At 38.7% G+C, this 22,735-nt stretch overlaps 2 protein-coding genes across 3 annotated transcripts in view; one reads left to right on the top strand and one right to left on the bottom strand.

Annotated features, from left to right (window-relative positions):
* Positions 1-2,864: 2,864 nt before the first annotated feature.
* SNX12 (sorting nexin 12) overlaps positions 2,865-22,735 on the bottom strand; it is a 63,064-nt gene continuing 43,193 nt past the window's right edge. The window contains exon 5 of one of the 2 annotated variants that reach the window (XM_015461651.3): positions 2,865-2,942. In XM_015461651.3, coding sequence (XP_015317137.1) covers positions 2,880-2,942 — 63 coding nt within the window. In that variant the 3' untranslated portion in view covers positions 2,865-2,879. The remainder of the gene's footprint in view (positions 2,943-22,735) is intronic. The other variant, XM_005228013.5, reaches the window with a different exon arrangement.
* Positions 6,397-22,078, top strand: LOC132344312 (large ribosomal subunit protein eL21-like). The gene has a single exon (XM_059883734.1). It carries the CDS (start codon positions 15,509-15,511, stop codon positions 15,989-15,991), a length of 483 nt encoding a protein of 160 aa, XP_059739717.1. The 5' UTR covers positions 6,397-15,508; the 3' UTR covers positions 15,992-22,078.

Genomic DNA, 22,735 nt, shown 5'->3' with positions numbered 1-22,735 from the left:
TTGACATCTATAGACTAATTCATTCAATAACAGTAGGACACACGTTTTTTCTCAAGCTCACATGAAACATGTACCAGGATAGATCACAGTCTAGGCCATAAAACACACCTTAACAATTTGAAGAACAGAATTTAAAAGAATAGAAATCAAACAATTTTCACTGTCAGGCCACAGTGGAATTAAACCAGAAATCATAACAGAAAGATGACTGGAACAATTCCAAAATATATGGAGATTAAACAATACTCTTCTAAATAACACATGGTCATGGAGAAATCTCAAGAGAAATTTAAAAATATTTTGACTAGATGAAAATGAAAATATAACTTATCAAAATATGTGGGATACCACAAAAACAGTGCTTAGAGAGAAGTCATAGTATTAAACGCACGAAAGAAGAAAGATCTAAAATCAGTAATCTCAGTTTCCACCTTAGGAAGCTAGAAAAAGAAGAGCAAATTAAATTCTAAGTAAGCAGAAGAAAAGACAATAATAAGAATTAGAGCAGAAATCAATGAGCCCTAAAATAGAAATCAATAGAAAAAAAATCAATGAAACTAAAAGCTGGTCCTTTAAAAAGGTCAATATACTAAATTATACATTGGATTGTACACTTTAAATGGGTGAGTTGTGTGGTGTGTGAACTATACCTCAATAAAGCTATTTTTAAAAATCAGATCAAAACTGTAAAAACAGTAAAAAGGCCAGTGGTTACCAGGGGTTAGGGAGGAGAGAGAGATAAATAAGAACACAGAAGATATTCAAGGTGGTGAAACTATTCTGTATGATACTATAAGTGGCTATATATGTCATCATACAATTGTCAAAACCCACTGAATGTACAGTACCAAGTATGAACTATGGACTTTGGGTGATAATGATGTGTCATTATAGGTTCACTAATTTTAAGAAATGCACCACTCTGGTGCAGAATGTTGATTGTGGGGGAGGCTATGCTTGTGTGGGGTCAGGGGGTATATAGGAACTTTCAGTTTAATTTTGATGTGAACATCAGTTCAGTTCAGTTCAGTTCCGTCGCTCAGTCGTGTCCAACTCTTTGCGACCCCATGAACCGCAGCACGCCAGGCCTCCCTGTCCATCACCAACTCCCGGAGTCTACCCAAACCCATGTCCACTGTGTCGGTGATGCCATCCAACCGTCTCATCCTCTGTTGTCCGTTTCTCCTCCTGCCCTCAATCTTTCCCAGCATCATGAGTCAGCTCTCCGCATCAAGTGGCCAAAGTACTGGAGTTTCATAAAACTGCTCTAAAAATAAAGTCTATTAAAATTGTTTAAATCAGAGACTCTTCAAATAGAATGTGAAATAACAATAAAACAAAAAATACTATAGCTTTATACTTTCTGTCCCATGGCTGTTTTTTAGGCCTAGCAAAATTAGGTCCATAAAAAGTACAGTCCATGTCCTCCTTTGCTATTTAGACTGAGAAGCCTAGTTCCTCCTCCTTAACTTGAATAGGCTAATCAGAGAACCTCATTAGGATCTCTGTTTTAGACTCCCTGTGGCACTTCAACTCCAGGCATTCTGTTTCACTCTACCCAGACAAGTGACCTAATGAAGTAAATCCAAAAGGTGATCTACACTAACCATGGAGAAATCTGTACCTTTTATACTCTTACCACTTACCATCTTCTCTGTTTTTAACTAGCATGGTCTGTCTACTTGATCTGTTGATGGTTTTTGCCATCTTACCCAGAATTCAAGATCCACGTCAAACAAACAAAAATATTAAAAACACTAAAGATAAATCTAGCTAAAATGCTAATGTTAAATGCACTGTTCTGGAAGGGAAGTGTAGAAGACTTAATTTGTTACAAACTCAAGAAACAAAGAAAGCTACCCTCCTTCAAACTGGCCTGATTAGCACCCATTGTAGTCCTGATCTCCAAGATGTTCTGACCTTGAAACTTTTTGCTGCAAACTAACCTGACAAGAAATAACTAATTGCATGCCTACCTGTGAAGAATCATTCATCACATTACTGCACTCCCATCTCATTTACTCTTCCTTCCAAAGCCTGATAATAGTGACTGTATATTGAGCTCTAAGTATGTGCTAGGCATCATGTTATACACTTTATATATTTTTTCATTTAATTTGTACAGTAACCATATAAGTATACCTAATCTATTTGATAGGTAAAGAAACTGAAGTTTGAGAAGGTAACTAATTTTCCCATGATCACACAACTAATAATTTAAAGAGCTGGGATTCATTCTCCTAAATATAAAAGAAATCTTTAAAATGTTATTATTATCTCTATAGAGCTAATATTGCTTTAGAAAAAGATACTTCATAACTGAATCACCTTACTGTATACCTGAAACTAACACGACATTGTAAACCAACTATACAGTCCAATATAAAATAAAAACTAAAAAACAAAAAATAAAATATTGCTAGTTTTCTAAAAAAGAAAGAAAAAGGTACTTCATTAAAATTAAGCTTCTATCCATTTTAACTTCAAAGCATACTTCTTTCCTATTTAACCTTGCCTTCATAGGAATTTTTTTTGCAGTTCAACCTAAGTTTCTTCATGCTTGAAGTCAAGCCAGGTCTCAAAACAGACGTAATTCTCCCAGTATTTTTTTCATGAATTCCACTCTAGTGAACTTGTATATAACCCCCAGGGTCATCTTCACCTGTTTTGCTGCTTATGGCCCAAGCCTTAAGTTCTCCTCTAGGGTCTAAGATTCATATCTAGATTTTTTCATACTCCCCTACTTTGGTTTTTTCTTTCTTGTTCTTTTCAGAGAACAAGAAATTAGTCCATAGGGACTACTTACCTGGCTAGACCAGAATGACATAGATTGCCTCATGAACTGGAATTCTGACAGCCCAAGAGCTCAATATCCTAGGTCACAAACGATGAAGAGGACTGTACAGGCAATTGCTTTCTTGTGGTCTCTTTTCTGATGGCTGCTGGAATGACAAAAAAAAAAAGAAAGAAATATTACATCTAATAAGAGTAACCATTAAACTCTTTCATATTATTACAAAATAGAATCAATATAACAAGTCCTCAGCATAATCATAAATAATTTTCCTGCTGTTATCAACCAATGCCAAATATACAGTATTAACATAAAAACAGCTGTAAGTCTTCTTGCTAGCTAACCAACTCCCCTCCTCCATCCCATCGCCAGCAATTATACACCTCGGTATCCAATTATTTCAATGTTCTTTCAGTTCATAACAAATGATAGCTAGAATTGAAAATGTGCCAGATTACCATCACAGCAGTTAATCTTCTTAAAGTTTTCATAGCTGGAGCTCTACATCTACAATTCAGATTCACTTTTGCTTTACATTTTCTCTTCTCCTACACACCTATGTTTCTTATACATAGACACAATCATGTCAAATAGAATCAGTCAGGGCAACTGAGATAAAAACCCCCATACTCAAGCAGATTCTACACAGTCCTCTATATATAGTGAATTACAGATGGTTCTAGAAAATAGAAGAAGATTATTCCAAAAAGTCAATACATTTTTAAAGCTCCAATTTTCTAATTACAAAAGGCCAAAACTCATCAGTCTCCTGGATATATTCCTATCAAAATTATGATTTATAGTCACCTTCAATTCCAGTGGTGGCATTAATAACTTATCAAACATACACCAAATCCCATTTGTCACAAAGTATTCTAAAGTTGTCAAATTGCTTCCCAGCTACCAATATCAGTTCCAAAATTTCCCTAAGATCTAAATACAATAATTTCAAACAGTTTCCTTAGTATTTCATCTAACTAATAATACTTTTAACAATAACACTATTTATAGTGTAGATTCAAACTAATTTGAATTGTTTGAATTCAAACAATATTATCTTCTAATATACTCCAAATTACGGGCTTCTCTGGTGGCTCAGTGGTAAAGAATACACCTGCAATGCAGGAAGACAGTAGACATGGTTCAATCCCTGGGTTGGGAAGGTCCCCTGGAGGAGGGCATGGCAACCCACTCCAGTATTCTTGCCTGGAGAATCCCATGGACAGAGGAGGCTGGTGGGCTACAGTCCATAGGGTCGCAAAGAGTTGGACACAACTGAAGCGACTGAGCATGCACACACGCATACTCTGAATTACACCTATGCTTGCTTAAGCCAAAAAAAAAAAAAGAACTATCCACCATTTCCTAAAACCTTCTTGCTTTTGGTCTTGCTCATCCATTCAAGGAGTCTCTATCTCCTCTCCTTAACTCTAGGTATCCCAATTTTGTTTCCCTTGCAAATTTCTTAATTGGAAGCTATTCATTTTCCTTTATTCATCCCTTCCCATAAATCAAGACCAAGTTAACATCATCTCAGGTCTTGTTCACTGGATCCCCAAAGTATTGTTTTACTCAATAGCCCTTCTTTCTTCAGAGTTTACACTGCTTAATTTTATCATCCTATTAATGTTAAATGTCAACTTTCAGATCTCCCCCTGACATTCACTGAGGACTTTGGTACCAACTGTTTTCTTTCCCCTTTTCATCTGAAAGCCTTCACTATTCCCCTTGATGATCTAACATCCAAACTTCACAGCTCCATGACATATCCTATTTTAATTTCTTCAGCTCAGCCATCCATTTCTGTAGTGACACCTGGAATGGCTCTACCTCCAAAACCAGAGTCTGCACTCAGAACTACCTGTTTTTCTGCCTGTCCTACACTTTACAGTCTTTGAATTTACCCTTCAACTTTCCAAAGGCCTTCGATTCATCAACACTCTTAACTCTTCTCAAAGGCCTCAATGTCCCTTTGGATTTCACTTCCTTCTCTACCTAGGGAAGACTCCATGGACAGTGGGACTTCATTGACAGTAACCAGCACACTCAATTCTCCTATCCCCTTGATTTTCCACTATATTTATCCTGCCAATTCCTACTCACAAATCAACCCAACGATTTCTTTTTTCTATTCCTGTTTACAAATTACAAAGTACTATTAAGGAAAATCCTATACTCCTGACCACTAGTTTCTCCTCTACCCAACTGATCTTCTATTGCTAGCAGAGTGATCTTTTACTTTTGGCAGGGGAGGGGGCTGCACTGAGTCTTCTTTGCACCACACAGACTCTCTGGTTGTGGTGTGTGGGCTTAGTTGCCCTCAGTATGTGGGATCTTAGTTCCCTGATCAGGGATAAAACTCATGTCCTCCGCATTGGAAGGTAGATTCTTAACCACTGGACCACCAGGGAAGTGCCAGAATGATCTTTTAAAACATAGATTAAGCAAGACTTCATGAATGGCAGAATGAGGGGCTCAGCTAATTTTCTCCCCATGAAAACAATGATATAACTGTACAGATTTGTCAAAAACAACCATTTCAAGATTCTGGAAATAGACCAAAATTAAAAAATAAATTTAAAAGTATTTAAGAAAATCTATTAAATGTTGGCTAAGAACAGTGGGAATCTATGGTGTTTTAGCCTGAGGCTTGTTCATATTCCCACCTCCCTCCCCAGCTCTACTGGAGCTGATATTATAAGGTTAGGGCAAGTCAAACCATAAAAACCAACAACTTGGCTGCTGGAGGGGAATTACTTGTATGGGAATGAGCACACACAAAAAAATTTCTATGCCCAGGGATGTTGAAGATAACAGCAAACTCCTTAGATCAGAGAAAATGATCATCACAGTTACCTGAGATTACAGCATTGGTTGGGGCAAGCAACAGAACAGCAGGCCTGCTGAAAGTTTAGCAGAGAGATGCAGAGAGAAAGACAACCCTGGTAGGGCTTAATAAGCTCACTCATACCCCCGTGGGTCTACAATGCTAGTATGTACAAGGTTGCACTCAAGCTCAAGGTACTAGAGAGGATCCTACTTAACTACATTTCCCTGCTTGAATGCGAAGCGTTACAAAGGTACAGAGGAGACACAAGAAGGCCCAGCAGAAAGTAAAAATCAAGGAAAATTTTAAACTCTCCTGAACTTCGGCTATACTTCTAAACCTACACACAATTCCATCGACAAAGAGTAAAAGACAATACTGGCCCAAGGTATTTAGACACAATCTCTAATAAAACAATTGGCTGAACGCTAAGCTATCCTGACCTGTATGACACCAAGGAAGCCAAGCTTACAAATAAAAAGAGTAGAAACATTAATAGGCTACACACTGAAGAGAGAGAATTCACAGAATTGATCCAGGCAAGCCACCACAGCAACCTCAGAGACAGAATGGGTAGGAATCAGAACCTGAAATTAACCTTTTGAGGAACTGCCAACTGTTTTCCAAAGTGGCTACACCCACTGTTTTCCAAAGTGGCTACATACCACAACCAGAGAATCTGTGTGGTGCAAAGAAGACTCAGTGCAGCCCCCTCCCCTGCCAAAAGTAAAAGATCACTCTGATAGCAATAGAAGATCAGTTGGGTGGAGGAGAAACTAGTGGTCAGGAGTATAGGATTTTCCTTAATAGTACTTTGTAATTTGTAAACAGGAATAGAAAAAAGAAATCGTTGGGTTGATTTGTGAGTAGGGATTGGCCAGATAAATATAGTGGAAAATCAATAGGATGGCTATGGTCAAAACGATGGACAATAAACAAGCTTTGGCAAGGATATGGAAAAAACTGGAACTCTCATACACTGTTTCTGGGAATGTAAAATTGTGTAACTGCTTTGGAAAACAGTATACCACTATTTACAATAGCTAGAACATGGAAGCAACCTAGATGTCCACTGACAGATGAATGGATAAAGAAGCTGTGGTACATATATACAGTGGAATAAAAGCCATAAAAAGGAACACATTTAAGTAGTTCTACTGAGGTGAACAAACCTAGAGCCTATTATACAGAGTGAAGTAAGTCAGAAAGAGAAATATAAATATTGTATTCTGATGCATATAAATGGAATCTAGAAAGATGGTACTGATGAACTTATTTTCAGGGCAACAATGGTGAAACAGACCTAAAGAACAGACTTATGGACACAGTGGGAGGGAAGGAGGAAGTGGGTGAGATGTATGGAGAGAGTAACATGGAAACTTACAATGCTATATGTAAACTAGATAGCCAATAGGAATTTGCTGTATGACTCAGGGAACTCAAATAGGGGCTCTGATAATCTAGATGGGTGGGATGGGGAAGGAGATGGGAGGGAGGGAGGGGACATGGGTGTATCTATGGCTGATTCTTGTTGATGTTTGACAAAAAACCCACAAAATTGTGTAAAGAAATTATCCTTCAATTAAAAAAAGCAAAGTGGCAAAAAAAAAAGGTGTTTCCAGTTCCTCAAAAGGTTAAACTTGGAGTAACCTACCATATGTCTCAAACAACCCAAATTTTCATCAATTGATGAATGGATAAACAAAATATGGTATATTCATACAATGGAATACTATTTGGACATAAAAAGGAATAAAGGAAGTTCTGTCACATAACATGGATGAACCTTGAAAACACTATGCTAAGTAAAAAAGTCAGACCAAAAGGAGAAATACTGTATGATTTCATTTATATAAAATGCTCAGTTCAGTTCAGTTCAGTTATTCAGTCGTGTCCAACTCTTTGCAACCCCATAGACCACAGCACGCCAGGCTTCCCTGTCCATCACCAACTCCTGGAGCTTGCTCAAACTTGTGTCCATTGAGTCGGTGATGCCATCCAACCATCTCATCTTTTGTCATCCCCTTCTCCTCCTGCCTTCAATCTTTCCCAGCATCACGATCTTTTCCAGTGAGTCAGTTCTTCATATCAGGTGGCCAAAGTATTGGAGTTTCAGCTTCAGAATCACTCCTTCCAATGAATATTCAGGACTGATTTCCTTTAGGATTGACTGGTTTGATCTCCTGGCAGTCCAAGGGACTCTCAAGTGTCTTCTCCAACACCACAGTTCAAAAGCATCAATTCTTTGGCGCTCAGTTTTCTTTATAGTTCAACTCTCACATCCATACATGACTCCTGGAAAAACCATAACTTAGACCAGATGGACCTTTGTTGGCATAGTAATGTCTGCTTTCTAATATGCTGTCTAGGTTTGTCATAACTTTTCTTCCACAGAGCAAGCATCTTTAAATTTCATGGTTTTGCTTTATTTTTTTGCTATATTTTGCTTAAATTTCATGCAGTGACCATCTGCAGTGATTTTGGAGCCCAAGAAAATAAAGTCTGCCACTGTTTCCCCATCTATTTGCCATGAAGTGATGGGACTGGATACCATGATCTTAGTTTTTTGAATGTTGAGTTTTAAGCCAGCTTTTTTACTCTCCTCTTTCACCTTTATCAAGAAGCTCTTTAGTTCCTCTTTGCTTTCTGTGATAAGGGTAGTGTCATCTGCATATCTGAGGTTATTGATGTTTCTCCCAGCAATCTTGATTACAGCTTGTGCTTCATCCAGCCTGGCATTTTGCATGATGTACTCTGCATATAAGTTACATAAGCAGGGTGACAATATATACCCTTGATGTACTCCTTTCCCAATTTGAAACCTGTTCATTGTTCCATTTCCAGTTCTAACTGTTGCTTCCTGACCTACATGCAGGTTTCTCAGGAGGCAGGTAAGGTGGTCTGGTATTCACATCTCTTTCAGAATTTTCCAGTTTGTTGTGATCCACACAGTCAAAGGCTTTGGTGTAGTCAATAAAGCAAAAGTAGATGTTTTTCTGGAATTCCCTTGCTTTTTCTATGATCCAACAGATGTTGGCAGTTTGATCTCTGGTTCCTCTGCCTTTTCTAAATCCAGCTTGAACATCTGGAAGTTCCCAGTTCACGTACTGTTGAAGCCTCGCTTGGAGAATTTTGAGCATTACTTTGGTAGCATGTGAGATGACTGCAATTGTGTGATAGTTTGAACATTCTTTGGCATTGCCTTTCTTTGGGATTGGAATGAAAACGGACCTTTTCCAGTCCTGTGGCCAATGCTGAGTTTTCTAAATTTGCTGGCATATTGAGTGCAGCACTTTAGCAGCAGCATCTTTTAGGATTTGAAACAGCTCAACTGGAATTCCATCACCTCCACTAGCTTTGTTCATAGTGATGCTTCCTAAGGCCCACTTTACCTCGCACTCCAGGATGTCTGGCTCTAGGTGAGTGATCACACCATTGTGGTTATCTGGATCATTAAGATCTTTTTTATATAGTTCTGTATATTCTTGCCACCTTTTCTTAATATCTTCTGCTTCTGTTAGGTCTGTACCATTTCTGTCCTTTATTGTGCCCATCTTTGCATGAAATGTTCCCTTGGTATCTCTAATTTTCTTGAAGAGATCTCTAGTCTTTCCCATTCTATTGTTTTCCTCTATTTCTTTGCACTGATCACTGAGGAAGTCTTTCTTATCTCTCCTTGCTATTCTTTGGAACACTGCATTCAAACGGGTATATCTTTCCTTTTCTCCTTTGCCTTTAGCTTTCTTTTCTCAGCTATTTGTAAGGCCTCTTCAGGCAACCATTTTGTCTTTCCTATTTCTTTTTCTTGAGTACTGTCTTTAGCTTTCTTTTCTCAGCTATTTGTAAGGCCTCTTCAGGCAACCATTTTGTCTTTCCTATTTCTTTTTCTTGAGTACTGTCTTTAGCTTTCTTTTCTCAGCTATTTGTAAGGCCTCTTCAGGCAACCATTTTGTCTTTCATATTTCCTTTTCTTGAGTATTGTCTTGATCATTGCCTCCTGTACAATGTCACGAACCTCTGTCCATAGTTCTTCAGGCACTCTGTCTATCAGATCTAATCTCTTGAATCTATTCGTCACTTCCACTGTATAATCATAAGGGATCTGATTTAGATCATATCTGAATGGTCTAGTGGTTTTCCCTACTTTCTTCATTTTAAGTCTGAATTTTGCAATAAGGAGTTCATGACCTGAGCCACAGTCAGCTCCCGGTCTTGTTTTTTGCTGACCGTATAGAGCTTCTCAATCTTCAGCTGCAATAAAATATTCAGAGTGGACAAATTCATAGAGACAAAAAGTAGACTGTTGGTTTCCAGGGACTAAGGGATGGCGAAAATGGGAAGTGACTGCTAACCGGTACAGTTTCTTTTTGGTGTGATGAAAATATTCTGGAATTAGATGGTGGTGATGATTGCACAACCTTGTGAATATACTAAAAACCACTGAGTTATATACTTTAAAATGATGTATTTTATGGTATGTGAATTACATCTCAATTTTAAAAAAGCAATATTTAAATGAAAGCAGCCAGATGCCAAAGGTTATATAGCGTGTGATTCCATTCATATGAAATTTATAGAAAAGGCATATCTATAGAGACAGAAAGTAGATTAGTGGTTGCCTAGGAATAGGGACGAGTAAGGAGACTGACAGACAAAGGGTACAAAAGATCTTGTGGTCTGATGGAAATATTCTAAAGTCAGATTGTGGTCATAGTTGTACAACTATATAATTTACTAAAAATCATTGAATTGTATACTTCAAATAGGTGAATTTTATGGTATGTAAGTTGTACCTCAATAAAGATATTGTTAAAAAAGAAAATATAAATAAACTAAGGCTCCTTAGAGAAATGGCAGGTCTCAGGCAGGAAATATATGAGGTAATCTCTATGCCAAAAATCAAGCAAGCTATGAAAACCTAATGACTAGTGTTGAAGGGATACAGGAGGTAACATTTTGGCAAGATATGGGACAATTTGAGTGTTAAAAAGGATAATGAATGCAATCAATTGAAACCCACTAAATATATTTTTAAAAACATGGGTTCATAATGATAAAGCGAGAACAGACACATACAACTCACTGGATATCATTGAAAGTAAGTCAACAGGGCACAAAGCGTTTATTCTAAAAACTGGCAATCAAGTCCAAGATAAAGAATTAAGTATCTCTCCTATCCTCTCTGCATAAGTAACTCAATAGCTGTAATTGATGAGAGAAAGTTTATTTTCAGAAGAATTCCAACTAATTAATGTAGAAGATAAAACTGGAAAATCACCACCTTGAAATTCCTAGTAAAATAATTAATTCTGCTAATGATCATCAATGAATTAAATCAATAGATGAAAGGTTGATGGGAAACATCATAACGAAGGAATCAGACTGTCACCTGCTCATTAAAAGTGGAATAGACATGATGCTCCAGATGTGACTCAAAGTGCATTACACACCAACCCTTGTGTAATATTCTTGACAAAAAAAAATAGTTGAACTTGAATCAAGCCTCTAAAGCTAACTTCCATTATAGAAAAATATGGAGTGTATAGAGGAATAAAGTAAATGACAGCATAAGAAAGGTAAGAGACAAATCCAAAATGTGGGATTTTCTGTAGGACAACTGACCCACTTTTTGTAACAAGTCGATGGCTTGAAAAAGTAAAGTGCAGACTGCTCTAGATTAAGAGAGGCTTAAGAAATAATATGGACCACAGCCTTGTCTAACTCAATGAAACTAAGCCATGCTGTGTGGGGCCACCCAAGACGGGAGGGTCATGGTAGAGAGGTCTGACAGAATGTGGTCCACTGGAGAAGGAAATGGCAAATCACTTCAGTATTCTTGCCTTGAGAACCCCATGAACAGTATGAAAAGGCAAAATGATAGGATACTGAAAGAGGAACTCCCTGGGTCTGTAGGTGCCCAATATGCTACTGGAGATCAGTGGAGAAATAACTCCAGAAAGAATGAAGGGATGGAGCCAAAGCAAAAACAATAATGCTGAAGCTGAAACTCCAATACTTTGGCCACCTCATGCGAAGAGTTGACTCACTGGAAAGGACCCTGATGGTGGGAGGGATTGGGGGCAGGAGAAGAAGGGGACGACAGAGGATGAGATGGCTGGATGGCATCACCGACTCGATGGACATGAGTCTGAGTGAACTCTGGGAGTTGGTGATGGACAGGGAGGCCTGGTGTGCTGCGATTCATGGGGTCGAAAAGAGTCGGACACGACTGAGCGACTGAACTGAACTGAACTGAAGAAATAATAACCATCTTGATAACTGAAACTTTGTATACCTTGATCAACATTTTTCCCTTTAACCCCTATCCTCCCTGGTCATGGTAAATATTCCCTAGTGTATACTTGTATCAAATCATAAAGTTGTACACCTTAAATATATGCTTTTTTTTTTCTTTCTGGTAGCGCTTTGTAGGCTCTTAGTTCCCTGACCAGGGATCAAAGTTGGACTCCTGCATTAGAAGCATGGAGTCCTAACCACTAGACTGCCAGATAATTCCTTAAATATATTCTACTTTTATTTGTCAATTACACCTTGTCTTGGTCTGTTCGTCCAGGCTGCTATAACAAAATACCATATACTTGTGTGTATGTGTGTGTGTGTGTTCAGTTGGTCAGTCATGTCCAACCCTTTGCAACCCGCCAGGCTCCTCTGTGGAGAAGGTGATGGCACCCCACTCCAGCACTCTTGCCTGGAAAATCCCATGGACGGAGGAGCCTGGAAGGCTGCAGTCCATGGGGTTGCTAAGAGTCAGACACGACTGAGCAACTTCACTTTCCCTTTTTACTTTCATGCATTGGAGGAGGAAATGGCAACCCACTCCAGTGTTCTTGCCTGGAGAATCCCAGGGACGGGGGAGCCTGGTGGGCTGCCGTCTATGGGGTCGCACAGAGTCGGACACGACTGAAGTGACTTAGCAGCAGGCTCCTCTGTCCGTGGGATTCTCCAGGCAAGAATACCGGAATGGTTTGCCATTTCCTACTCCAATTACACCTCATTTTAGTCTGTTTGTCCAGGCTGCTATAACAAAATACCATAGCTTATAAATAACATAAATTTATTTTTTATAGTTCTAGAGACAGGGAGGGAAGTCCAAGATCAAAGTGTTGGCAGATTAAGTGTCTGGTAAGATCCCCTCTTCATAGACAACTCTCTTTTCTCTGTGTCCTCACATGGTGGAATGGGTAAGGGATTTCTCTGAAGTCTTTTTTATAAAGGCACTAATCCTATTTATGAGGGCTCTATCCTCACGACGTAATCATCTTCTAAATGCCCTACCTCCTAACACCATCACAATGGGGGTTAGGTTTCAACATACAAACTTGGGGAAGGGGGTGGAACACAAACATTTAATCTATAGCAATGTCAGTAAGAAGGTAAAAATGATGATAACCAAATGTAATATGAGAACATTGTTTGGATCTTTATATGAACAAACCAACTGTTGGACAATCTTTTGAGATAACCTGAGAAATTTTATAATCAACTGGGTACTAGATACTATTAAGGAATTTTTAATTTTGTAAGATAGCATAAGGAGAAAGCAATGGCAACCCACTCCAGTATTCTTGCCTGGGAAATCCCATGGATGGAGGAGCTTGGTAGGCTGCAGTCCATGGGGTCGAGAAGAGTCGGACATGACTGAGAGACTTCACTTTCACTTTTCCTTTCATGCATTGGAGAAGGAAATGGCAACCCACTCCAGTATTCTTGCCTGGAGAATCCCAGGGACAGGAGCCTGGTGGGCTACCGTCTATGGGGTCACACAGAGTCAGACACAACTGACGTGACTTAGCAGCAGCAGCAGCAGCAAGATAGCATAACCACAGCATAACTGTTATATAAGAAAATGTCTGTACTTTAGACATGCCTAGTGAATGTATATGGTGAAATAACATGATACCTGGGATTGGCTTTTAAAAAAATTTCAGCAAATTTTAAAAAAGAAGGAAACCAGAATTGAAAGAGACATGTGTACCCCAATGTTCATCGCAGCACTGTTTATAATAGCCAGGACATGGAAGAAACCTAGATGTCCATCAGCAGATGAATGGATAAGAAAGCTGTGGTACATATACACAATGGAGTATTACTCAGCCATCAAAAAGAATACATTTGAATCAGTTCCAATGAGGTGGTTGAAACTGGAGCTGATTTTACAGAGTGAAGTAAGCCAGAAAGAAAAACACCAATACAGTATACTAACGCATATATATGGAATTTAGAAAGATGGTAATGATAACCCTGTATGCAAGACAGCAAAAGAGACACAGATGTATAGAACAATCTTTTGGACTCTGTGGGAGAGGGACGGGGGGATGATTTGGGAGAATGGCATTGAAACATGTATAATATCATATAAGAAACAAATCGCCAGTCCAGGTTTGATGCAGGGTACAGGATGCTTGGGGCTGGTGCACTGGGATGACCCAGAGGGATGGTATGGGGAAGGAGGTGGGAGGGGGGTTCAAGATTGGGAACACGTGTACACCCGTGGCAGATTCATGTTGATGTATTGCAAAAGCAATACAATATTGTAAAGTAATTAGCCTCTAATTAAAATAAATAAATTTTTTTAAAAAAGAAAGGAAAGAGAAAGGAAAAAAGAGATAGCTGAAACAAGATTGGCAAAATCTTGGTAATTATTGAATGTAGTTAATGGGTACTGGAGAGGGCAATGGCACCCCACTCCAGTACTCTTGCCTGGAAAATCCCAGGGATGGAGGAGCCTGGAAGGCTGCAGTCCATGGGGTATCTGAGGATCGGACACAACTGAGTGACTTCATTTTCACATTTCACTTTCATGCATTGGAGAAGGAAATGGCAACCCACTCCAGTGTTCTTGCCTGGAGAATCCCAGGAATGGGGGAGCCTGGTGGGCTGCCATCTATGGGTTCGCACAGAGTCAGACATGACTGAAGTGACTTAGCAGCAGCAGTTAATGGGTACATGAAGGTTCATTATATAATCCTCTTTATGAGTACATTTGAAGACATTTATTTAAAGTCACAAATCTGACCATGTAACTTCTGAGTATAAAAAAAAACTTCAGTAGTTCTCCAAGGTCCACAGAGATAAAGCTCAAATCCATAGCATGGTCTGTAAAGCTCTACATAATGCAGTCCCCAGCCTCATCTCCTACTACTCCCTAAATTACAGTCATTAAACCTATTTCACATCCCCATGCCTTTGCTCCTGTTTCCTCTGTTTTTTGTTATCACACTTCCTCCTAAAACTTTCTGGCCTGAGGAGAGCTTTCTGACATCAGTACAAGTCTCCATGAACCCTTTCTTGACCTCCAATATTCAATCTACTTTGGTTTGAACCTTCTTCTCCTATCATATAATATCTGTGTTCTTATCTGTAGCCTTAGAGCCTTTGCTCAGTTTCAAACTGTACCTAGGAACTGCTGTACCACGTCCTTCCACGGATCTCACTGGACTGTTTCCCACTGAGAGAGCTCAAAAGTCACTATCTTACAGCACAACATTTAAGGAGGCACTCACTCTCAGGGTCAAGCAAGTGTAGCATCGGCACTACAGGCATCTCATTTTGCTTTACCTTAGATCTGGTCCCTCCTCACACCTAAGTCCAAACATTAAAGTCCTTCTATCTTTTATCACTCTGGTCTCAGGTGCACTCACATGTACCTCTTTAATTCCCTTCTGACAGTTGGCATATGGGAAAATGTGCCTCTCTCCATTTGTAACTTGAAAATTTCCCCTGACTGTGGGCCCTGGTTGCTGAGTACAAGGGAAGTGTTGGTGTTACACCAGTCACAGAAATGGAAATAGCTTAAATCCTTAGTGAAATTAAACATAAGAACCAGCTTTTCGGCCAGAACCACCATTTTCCAGTAATTCGCCAAAATGACCAACACAAAGGGAAAGAAGAGGGGCACCCACTACATGTTCTCTAGGCCTTTTAGAAAACATGGAGTTGTTCCTTTGGCCACATACATGCAAATCTACAAGAAGGGTGATATTGTAGATATCAAGGGAATGGGTACTGTTCAAAAAGGAATGCCCCATGAATGTTGCCATGGCAAAACTGGGAGAGTCTACAATGTTACCCAGCATGCTGTTGTCATCATTGTAAACAAACAAGTTAAGGACAAGATTCTTGCCAAGAGAATTAAGGTGCGTATGGAGCATATTAAGCACTCTAAGAGCCGAGATAGCTTCCTGAAATGTATGAAGGAAAATGATCAGAAAAAGAAGGAAGTCAAAGAGAAAGGGACTTGGGTTCAGCTGAAGTGCCAGCCTGCTCCACCCAAAGAAGCACACTTTGGGAGGACCAATGGAAAGGAACCCAAACTGTTGGAGCCCATTCCCTATGAATTTATGGCCTGATGGGTGTAAAAATAAAGACCTGGACTGTACAAATGTTTCTCTTAATTAAGTAGAGGTGTTGTGTCCAAATTCAGTGGGTGATGTCTTTTCAAATTTAGTGTTTTTTCTTCCTGAAAGATGAAAGATAGTTTGTTGTTCAGTATGCTCCATTTTTTAATAAACTGCCAGATATTATTTATAAAAATAAGTAAATAAACATAAGAACCAGTGCCATCAAATTCTAAAAACTCTTGAAAATACTCCATAGATCCCTTCAAAGCACTGTTAGTATCTACCTACATCTTCTTCCTCTAAGTGTATGCATGCTAAGTCACTTCAGTCATGTCTGACTCTTTGAGACCCTATGGACTGTAGCCCACCAGGCTCCTCTGTCCATGGGATTCTCCAAGCAAGAATACTGGAGTGGGTTGCCATGCCCTCCTCCAGGAAATCTTCCCCACCCAGGGATCAAATCCATGACTCTTAAGTCTCCTGCATTGGCAGGTGGGTTCTTCACTACTAGCACTGCCTTTCTCTCACTCAAGTTAAACTTCAAAAATTCATCCAGTTTTCATTTAATAACTAATATTACAAAAATATTTTCTATTTTTCATTGCTTATGTATAATGCTTAATTTACCCTGTAGGCTTTTAATCTGCTACTCTGAAAACACAACCACTACTCTTAGTTTTTCTGATAAAATTGTCCAAAACTTCAAGTCACTAATTTTAAAAATGTTTAAAAATATAACCATAAAAGAATTAAATATTCATCCTGCCAATCATGTTTAAACTATGTTTCAGTATACCAAATAGACCTAGCCAGTCAGAGAAAATTCTTTACAAAAGATTTCCAGCTAATAGATGTAGAAAGAATGATAGAACTAGAAAAATTACCAGTTTGAAGCCTCTTATAAAATAACTGATTTAGACAATGATCATTGTGCATACATTAATGTTAGTCGCTCAGTCATGTCCGATTCTTTGTGATCCCATGGACTTTAGCCCACCAGGCTCCTTTGTCCATGGAATTTTCCAGGCAAGAATACTGGAGTGGGTTGACATTTGCTACTCCAGATAATGATTATCACTGGATGCTAAAACTAATGGAAGACAAATAGGGAACTTTAAAGTGGGGGGATCAAATGGTCACCAATTTGCAACCAGATACTAGAATAGCATGTGTGAAGGTTTCGATTCAAGAAGAAGAGAGCATGGAATTCTCAATAATGGAAAACGGGGTTTAGAGTTTGAGATAGGAAGTTTTGATAAAAGAAGCTGGTACAGGAGCAAGATGTAGGATCTTGGAAGCTACTCAAAGAATTGTGGACTTTCTCTTACAGGGATTAGGAAGCCACTGAAGGGTTATGTTTTAGAAAGTGTTCTCTGGCTATAGTGTGGAGAATGCTTTGGGAGTAGGAAAGTGGGGGCAGGTAGATGAATTAAGAGATAGTTGCAATAGTGGAGGTGAAATGTGATGGTGGCCTGGACCAGAATAGGAATAGGCAATAAGAAAATAGAAGTACATGGATTCAATAGATATTTAGCAAGTAGACCTAAAAGGATTTGGTGGTAGAATAACTAGAGGGAGGACAGTATGACGGTTTCAGGCTTGGGCCACTGAACTAACAGTGGTGCCATTCTCTGAGATAAGGAACAGAAGAGGAGGAACAAGTTTTGACAGAAAAGGGAAGAACAAGCTCAATATGGGAAATGGTGAATTTGAGATGCCTATCCACATAGGCAGATGGATACACTGGGTCTAAAACTCAGAAAAGAAGTCTGAGTTGAACATACACTTGTGTAAAGTGAATGTATAGTAAGCAACTGAAGCCATGGGAACAGATAAGAGAACCCCAATTTAAAAAAAAAAGAAAACAGCAGAAGTTCCCTGATGGTCTAGTGGTTACAATTCTGGACTTTCACTGCCATGGCCTGGCTTTAGTCCCTAGTTGGGGAACTGAGATACCAAAAGCCATGCAGCCTGGCCAAAAAACAAAACAGAAAAGCAAAGCATAATACATTCCCTGTAGCCCCATATCTTTAACCTTATTATCTATGTTCAGTTCAGTTCAGTTCAGTCGCTCAGTCGTGTCCGACTCTTTGTGACCCCATGAATCGCAGCATGCCAGGCCTCCCTGTCCATCACCAACTCCCGGAGTTCACTGAGACTCACGTCCATCCAGTCAGTGATGCCATCCAGCCATCTCATCCTCTGTCGTCCCCTTCTCCTCCTGCCCCCAATCCCTCCCAGCATCAGAGTCTTTTCCAATGAGTCAACTCTTCACATGAGGTGGCCAAAGTACTGGAGTTTCAGCTTCAGCATCAGTCCTTCCAAAGAAATCCCAGGGCTGATCTCCTTCAGAATGGACTGGTTGGATCTCCTTGCAGTCCAAGGGACTCTCAAGAGTCTTCTTCAACACCAAAGTTCAAAAGCATCAATTCTTCGGCGCTCAGTAGTTTAAAGCAAATAAACCTCAGAAAAGGATAAAGAAACAAAATATCATTCTTCTCCTTTCTAGGCTCCTTGCCATAACCACCCTTCCACTTCTATACACAGTTTTCTATCTCAGAGGGCCAAGTTATAAGGCAGCTGAGTAAGTTAGGATTTTTTGCATTATTACATTTCATTCTCTTCTTTGATGGAAACTTGAAAGATACCTTAGTCTCATTAAAAGAAAACTTAGAAACTGTCTTAAGGTAGGTTAATTCTCTTAGAAGCATGCTTTCAGATAGCTACTTTTATCCATTATATTTAATTTTAAGACAATAACCTTTCCCCATCCTTATTTGCAATTCTGAGAGCACCTTCCAGAGTAAGGCATATTTCCTCCTTTTTAATAAAGTATGTAAACACTTGTTGTCAAATTTAGCAGGGTATATAGAAGGGTACATTATTAGGAGGTTTTGACAGTCAGATTTTTGAAGCTTGAACTAGATGATCCTTAAAGTTCTTAGATTCAATAAGGATTCTATGATTAAAGTATAATGGTCTTGGCTCCCTCAAACATTTTCCCTTGACTCTGTCACCAAGGATGACACAGAACGAGCCAGACCAGGTCAGTTTTCATGCAAAAATAAGTTTGGACTATGTGAAAGGCCTCTATTTTACAAGAAATAAGCCTTCTTATGACCTTGAAGCACTGGCCCATGAAAACACTTAGAAATTGGACCTACTTTGTGTACTGTGACAGGTCTGTTAGTTCAGACCCTATATACAACAGTAACTGAAGGTAGATGAACAGCACTAACCCTTATTTGACAGACTGATTTCAACATGGGAGAAAAGTCTCCAATCAGGCTGAAAAGAGTTGAGCTGCAAATTTCCCTTCTTGATATTTTTAAATAGTTAGTTGTATGAACACACCAAAAGCATACTAAGCAAATCTGCAGATGATAGACGGAAAGAAAGCTAGTCAACCGGACGACATTTAGGATTCAAAATAAGCTTGACAAGCAGGAATAATAGGCTAAATTTAACAAGGTGAAGAGAAAGAGATCAACTTAAAGAGTGCATTCCGAGTCCTAAAACACAACTGTGCAAGTACCAAATGGATGAACACAGCAGCAGAGTCAGTCTTAGGAATTCCGACTACCTCAACATAAGTCAACAGAGTGATTGACGTGATTGTCAAAAAGAAAAAGAAAAAAAAAAAAAAAGGCAAAAGCTAAATAAATCTTGGCCTACATGAGTAGTAGCATAGGATCTAAAACAAAAAGGCATTGACTCTCCTCTCTGTAGTGAGGGGAAATAGTACATTTCATTGCTTGAAATAGTACATTTCATTCTAGATGCCAATCTTTAAAGAGAGATATTAGTGAACTGAAGTAAGAGCAGAACAGAATAACCAGAATGATGAGTGGATCTTAAAACTCTGTCATGAGAATAGTGACAGTAAAGGAATTGCAGATTTTTAGCATAAAGACAAGACTTAGTAGAGGAAACCAATGACCACTGTTTTCAAATGTAAATGTCATCAAGTACCAAAGCTGCGCAACAATAGAAAAGACTGTCTCTGGAGCATATCCTCAAATAATGACGTGTTCAAGCACAGACCTAGACAATCATTTTATGGGAACATTGAGAGAGATTCAAAAGCCTGGGATAATTCATAGGTCTCTCTGCTAAAAAAGCCAAAAGCCATGATACTCCAGTAGTAATAAATATACCTAGTACAAGATCTTAGTTTCTAAATATCATTCTTCATTTAAGAGAGCCAAAGCTCCTTGGAGAAATAGCTGGTCCCAGGGGGATAGCAGGTATATGATAAGCAAGTATATGATAAGCTTGTAATGCATATATATCATATAGCAAGTATATGATAAGCTTGAAATAGTCTTATTGTCCCAGAAAGTAAGGAAGTGCTAAATAATGATGGGGATATGTAAATGGACACAGATATCAGCTTGAAAGGGCTCCTACTGCCCAAGTCTGGGCCAATTTAACTATAAAACTGAATAATGACAGTAAAACATTACTATTGTTGTTGTTCAGTCACTAAGTCGTGTCTGACTCTTTGCAACCCCAAAGCCTCCCTGTTCCTCACATTATAACCCACGTTATAAAATATTATAGGGCTATCTTCCCTGGTGGCTCAGATGGTAAAGCATCTGCCTACAATGCAGGAGATCCAGGTTCAATCCCTGGGTCGGGAAGATTTCCTGGAGAAGGAAATGGCAACCCACTCCAGTATTCTTGCCTGGAAAATCCCATGGATGGAGGAGCCTGGTAGGCTACAGTCCATGGGGTCACAAAGAGTTGGACACGACTGAGCTACTTCACTTTCACTATAAAATATTATAACTCATGCAAAAAATAAGAACCCATGTATCCATACTGATAATCAATCTATCAATACATGGGGTAAAAGGAAAGCTCTTTGTTTCAGCAGAATGCCAACTAATGTAGAAATAAAGATATATTTAGAAAACCACTATTTTCCAAACTACATAGTAATGAGTAATTCAGGTAAGAATTATCAGTGAGTGCTAAAAACTATTAGGTGAAAATTTGATGAGGAACAAGACATTTATACAGTCTCAAATTATCCCCTCACAAATTGTATATTGATTACAAAAGAAAAAATAGTAAATTTACAGTGGAGAAACCTGGCAGACTTCACTTTACCAAATAGCCAAACTTAGCATCAGCGATCGTGGGACAGGCAAACATTATGTGCTTTCTGGTGTAATGCATTGAGAACAAATCACTTCTTCAATATTCCTATAAAAAATGCATAACCTGAAGTTAATCATTGGGAGGCATCAGATAAAGCCAAACTAAAGGACATTCTACAAAATAACTGGCCTGAACTCTTCAAAAATGGCAACACAATGAAAAAAAAAAAAGACAGGAACCATTTCAGATTAAAGAATAATAAAGTGACATGACAAATAAATTCAATAAATAATATTGGCTTGTAATCTGGACTGGGGGAAAATTGCTATTGAGGACATTACTGAGACAAGAAGTAAAATCTAAATATAGATAGTGATAATACTATATTAATATCAATGTGAGTTTTTCTGATTTTGATCATTATGCTGTGATTTTGTAAGAGCATGTCTCTGCTCTTAAGAAAGACATGCTTAAGGATTTAGGAGAATAGGAAATTTATGTCCGAAAATTACTCAAGTGATTCAAAAAATTACAGACAGATGATGATAGAATAAGAAAGCAAATGTGGCAACATGTCAAAAGTTTATGAATCTGGGTAGATAGCATATGGAAATGCTTTGTGCTATTCCTCCAACTTTTAAGTTTGAAATTACTTCAAAGTGATGTTTGTTTTTAAACTTTAAATGATATTTTAAAAGGGGAAAACTATACCAAATGTTCACTAAAGTTCTATCAAGATTAACAGCAGGAGCCAAATTCCAAAACCAAAGCTTTTAGCAAAAGACATAATAACCTTTTTAAAAAATTGAAATATAGTTTATTTACAATATTGCATTTAATGTTTACAACATAGCAATTCAAAATTTTTACAGATTATGCTCCATTTATAGTGAATATAAAATTGGTTATATTCTCTGTGCTATACAATATGCCCGCATGGCTTGTTTATTTCATATATAGTAGTTTGTATCTTTGGAAAAGGCAATGGCACCCCACTCCAGTACTCCTGCCTGGAAAATCTCATGGACGGAGGAGCCTGGTAGGCTGCAGTCCATGGGGTCACGAAGAGTTGGACATGACTGAGCGACTCCACTTTCACTTTTCACTTTCATGCATTGGAGAAGGAAATGGCAACCCACTCCAGTGTTCTTGCCTGGAGAATCCCAGGGACGGGGGAGCCTGGTGGGCTGCTGTCTCTGGGGTCACACAGGGTCGGACACGACTGAAGTGACTTAGCAGCAGCAGCAGCAGTTTGTATCTTTAAATCTGTAGCCCTCTCTTTCCCTTCCCCCTTCTATCTCCCCACTGGTACTAGATCTCTATATCTGTGAGTCTATTTTTGTTTCATTATATTAATTTGTTTTATTTTTAAGGTCTCACATATAACTGATAACATTATATACAGTATTTGTCTTTCTATCTCTGATTTACTGAGCATAGTAGCCTTCTTTTACATGTAGCTGTCCAGTTTTCACAGCACCATTTACTGAAGAGATTGCTTTTTTGCCCCAGTGCAGTCTCAAAAATGACAGACTGATCTTGGTTTGTTTCCAAGGCAAACTATTATATATCACAATAATCCAAGTCTATGCCCCAACCACTAATGCCAAAGAATCTGAAGTCGAATGGCTCTGCTACTTCTGCTAA

This window comes from Bos taurus, chromosome X, assembly GCF_002263795.3.
Source record: "Bos taurus isolate L1 Dominette 01449 registration number 42190680 breed Hereford chromosome X, ARS-UCD2.0, whole genome shotgun sequence".
Classification (NCBI taxonomy): domain Eukaryota; kingdom Metazoa; phylum Chordata; class Mammalia; order Artiodactyla; family Bovidae; genus Bos; species Bos taurus.
The sequence above is the reverse complement of the archived record's forward strand: the minus strand, read 5'-3'. Positions and strand labels throughout refer to the sequence as shown.

Coding starts and splice junctions, on each gene's coding strand:
- LOC132344312 (XM_059883734.1), top strand. CDS start 15,509: ATGACCAACACAAAGGGAAAGAAGAGGGGCACCCACTACATGTTCTCT.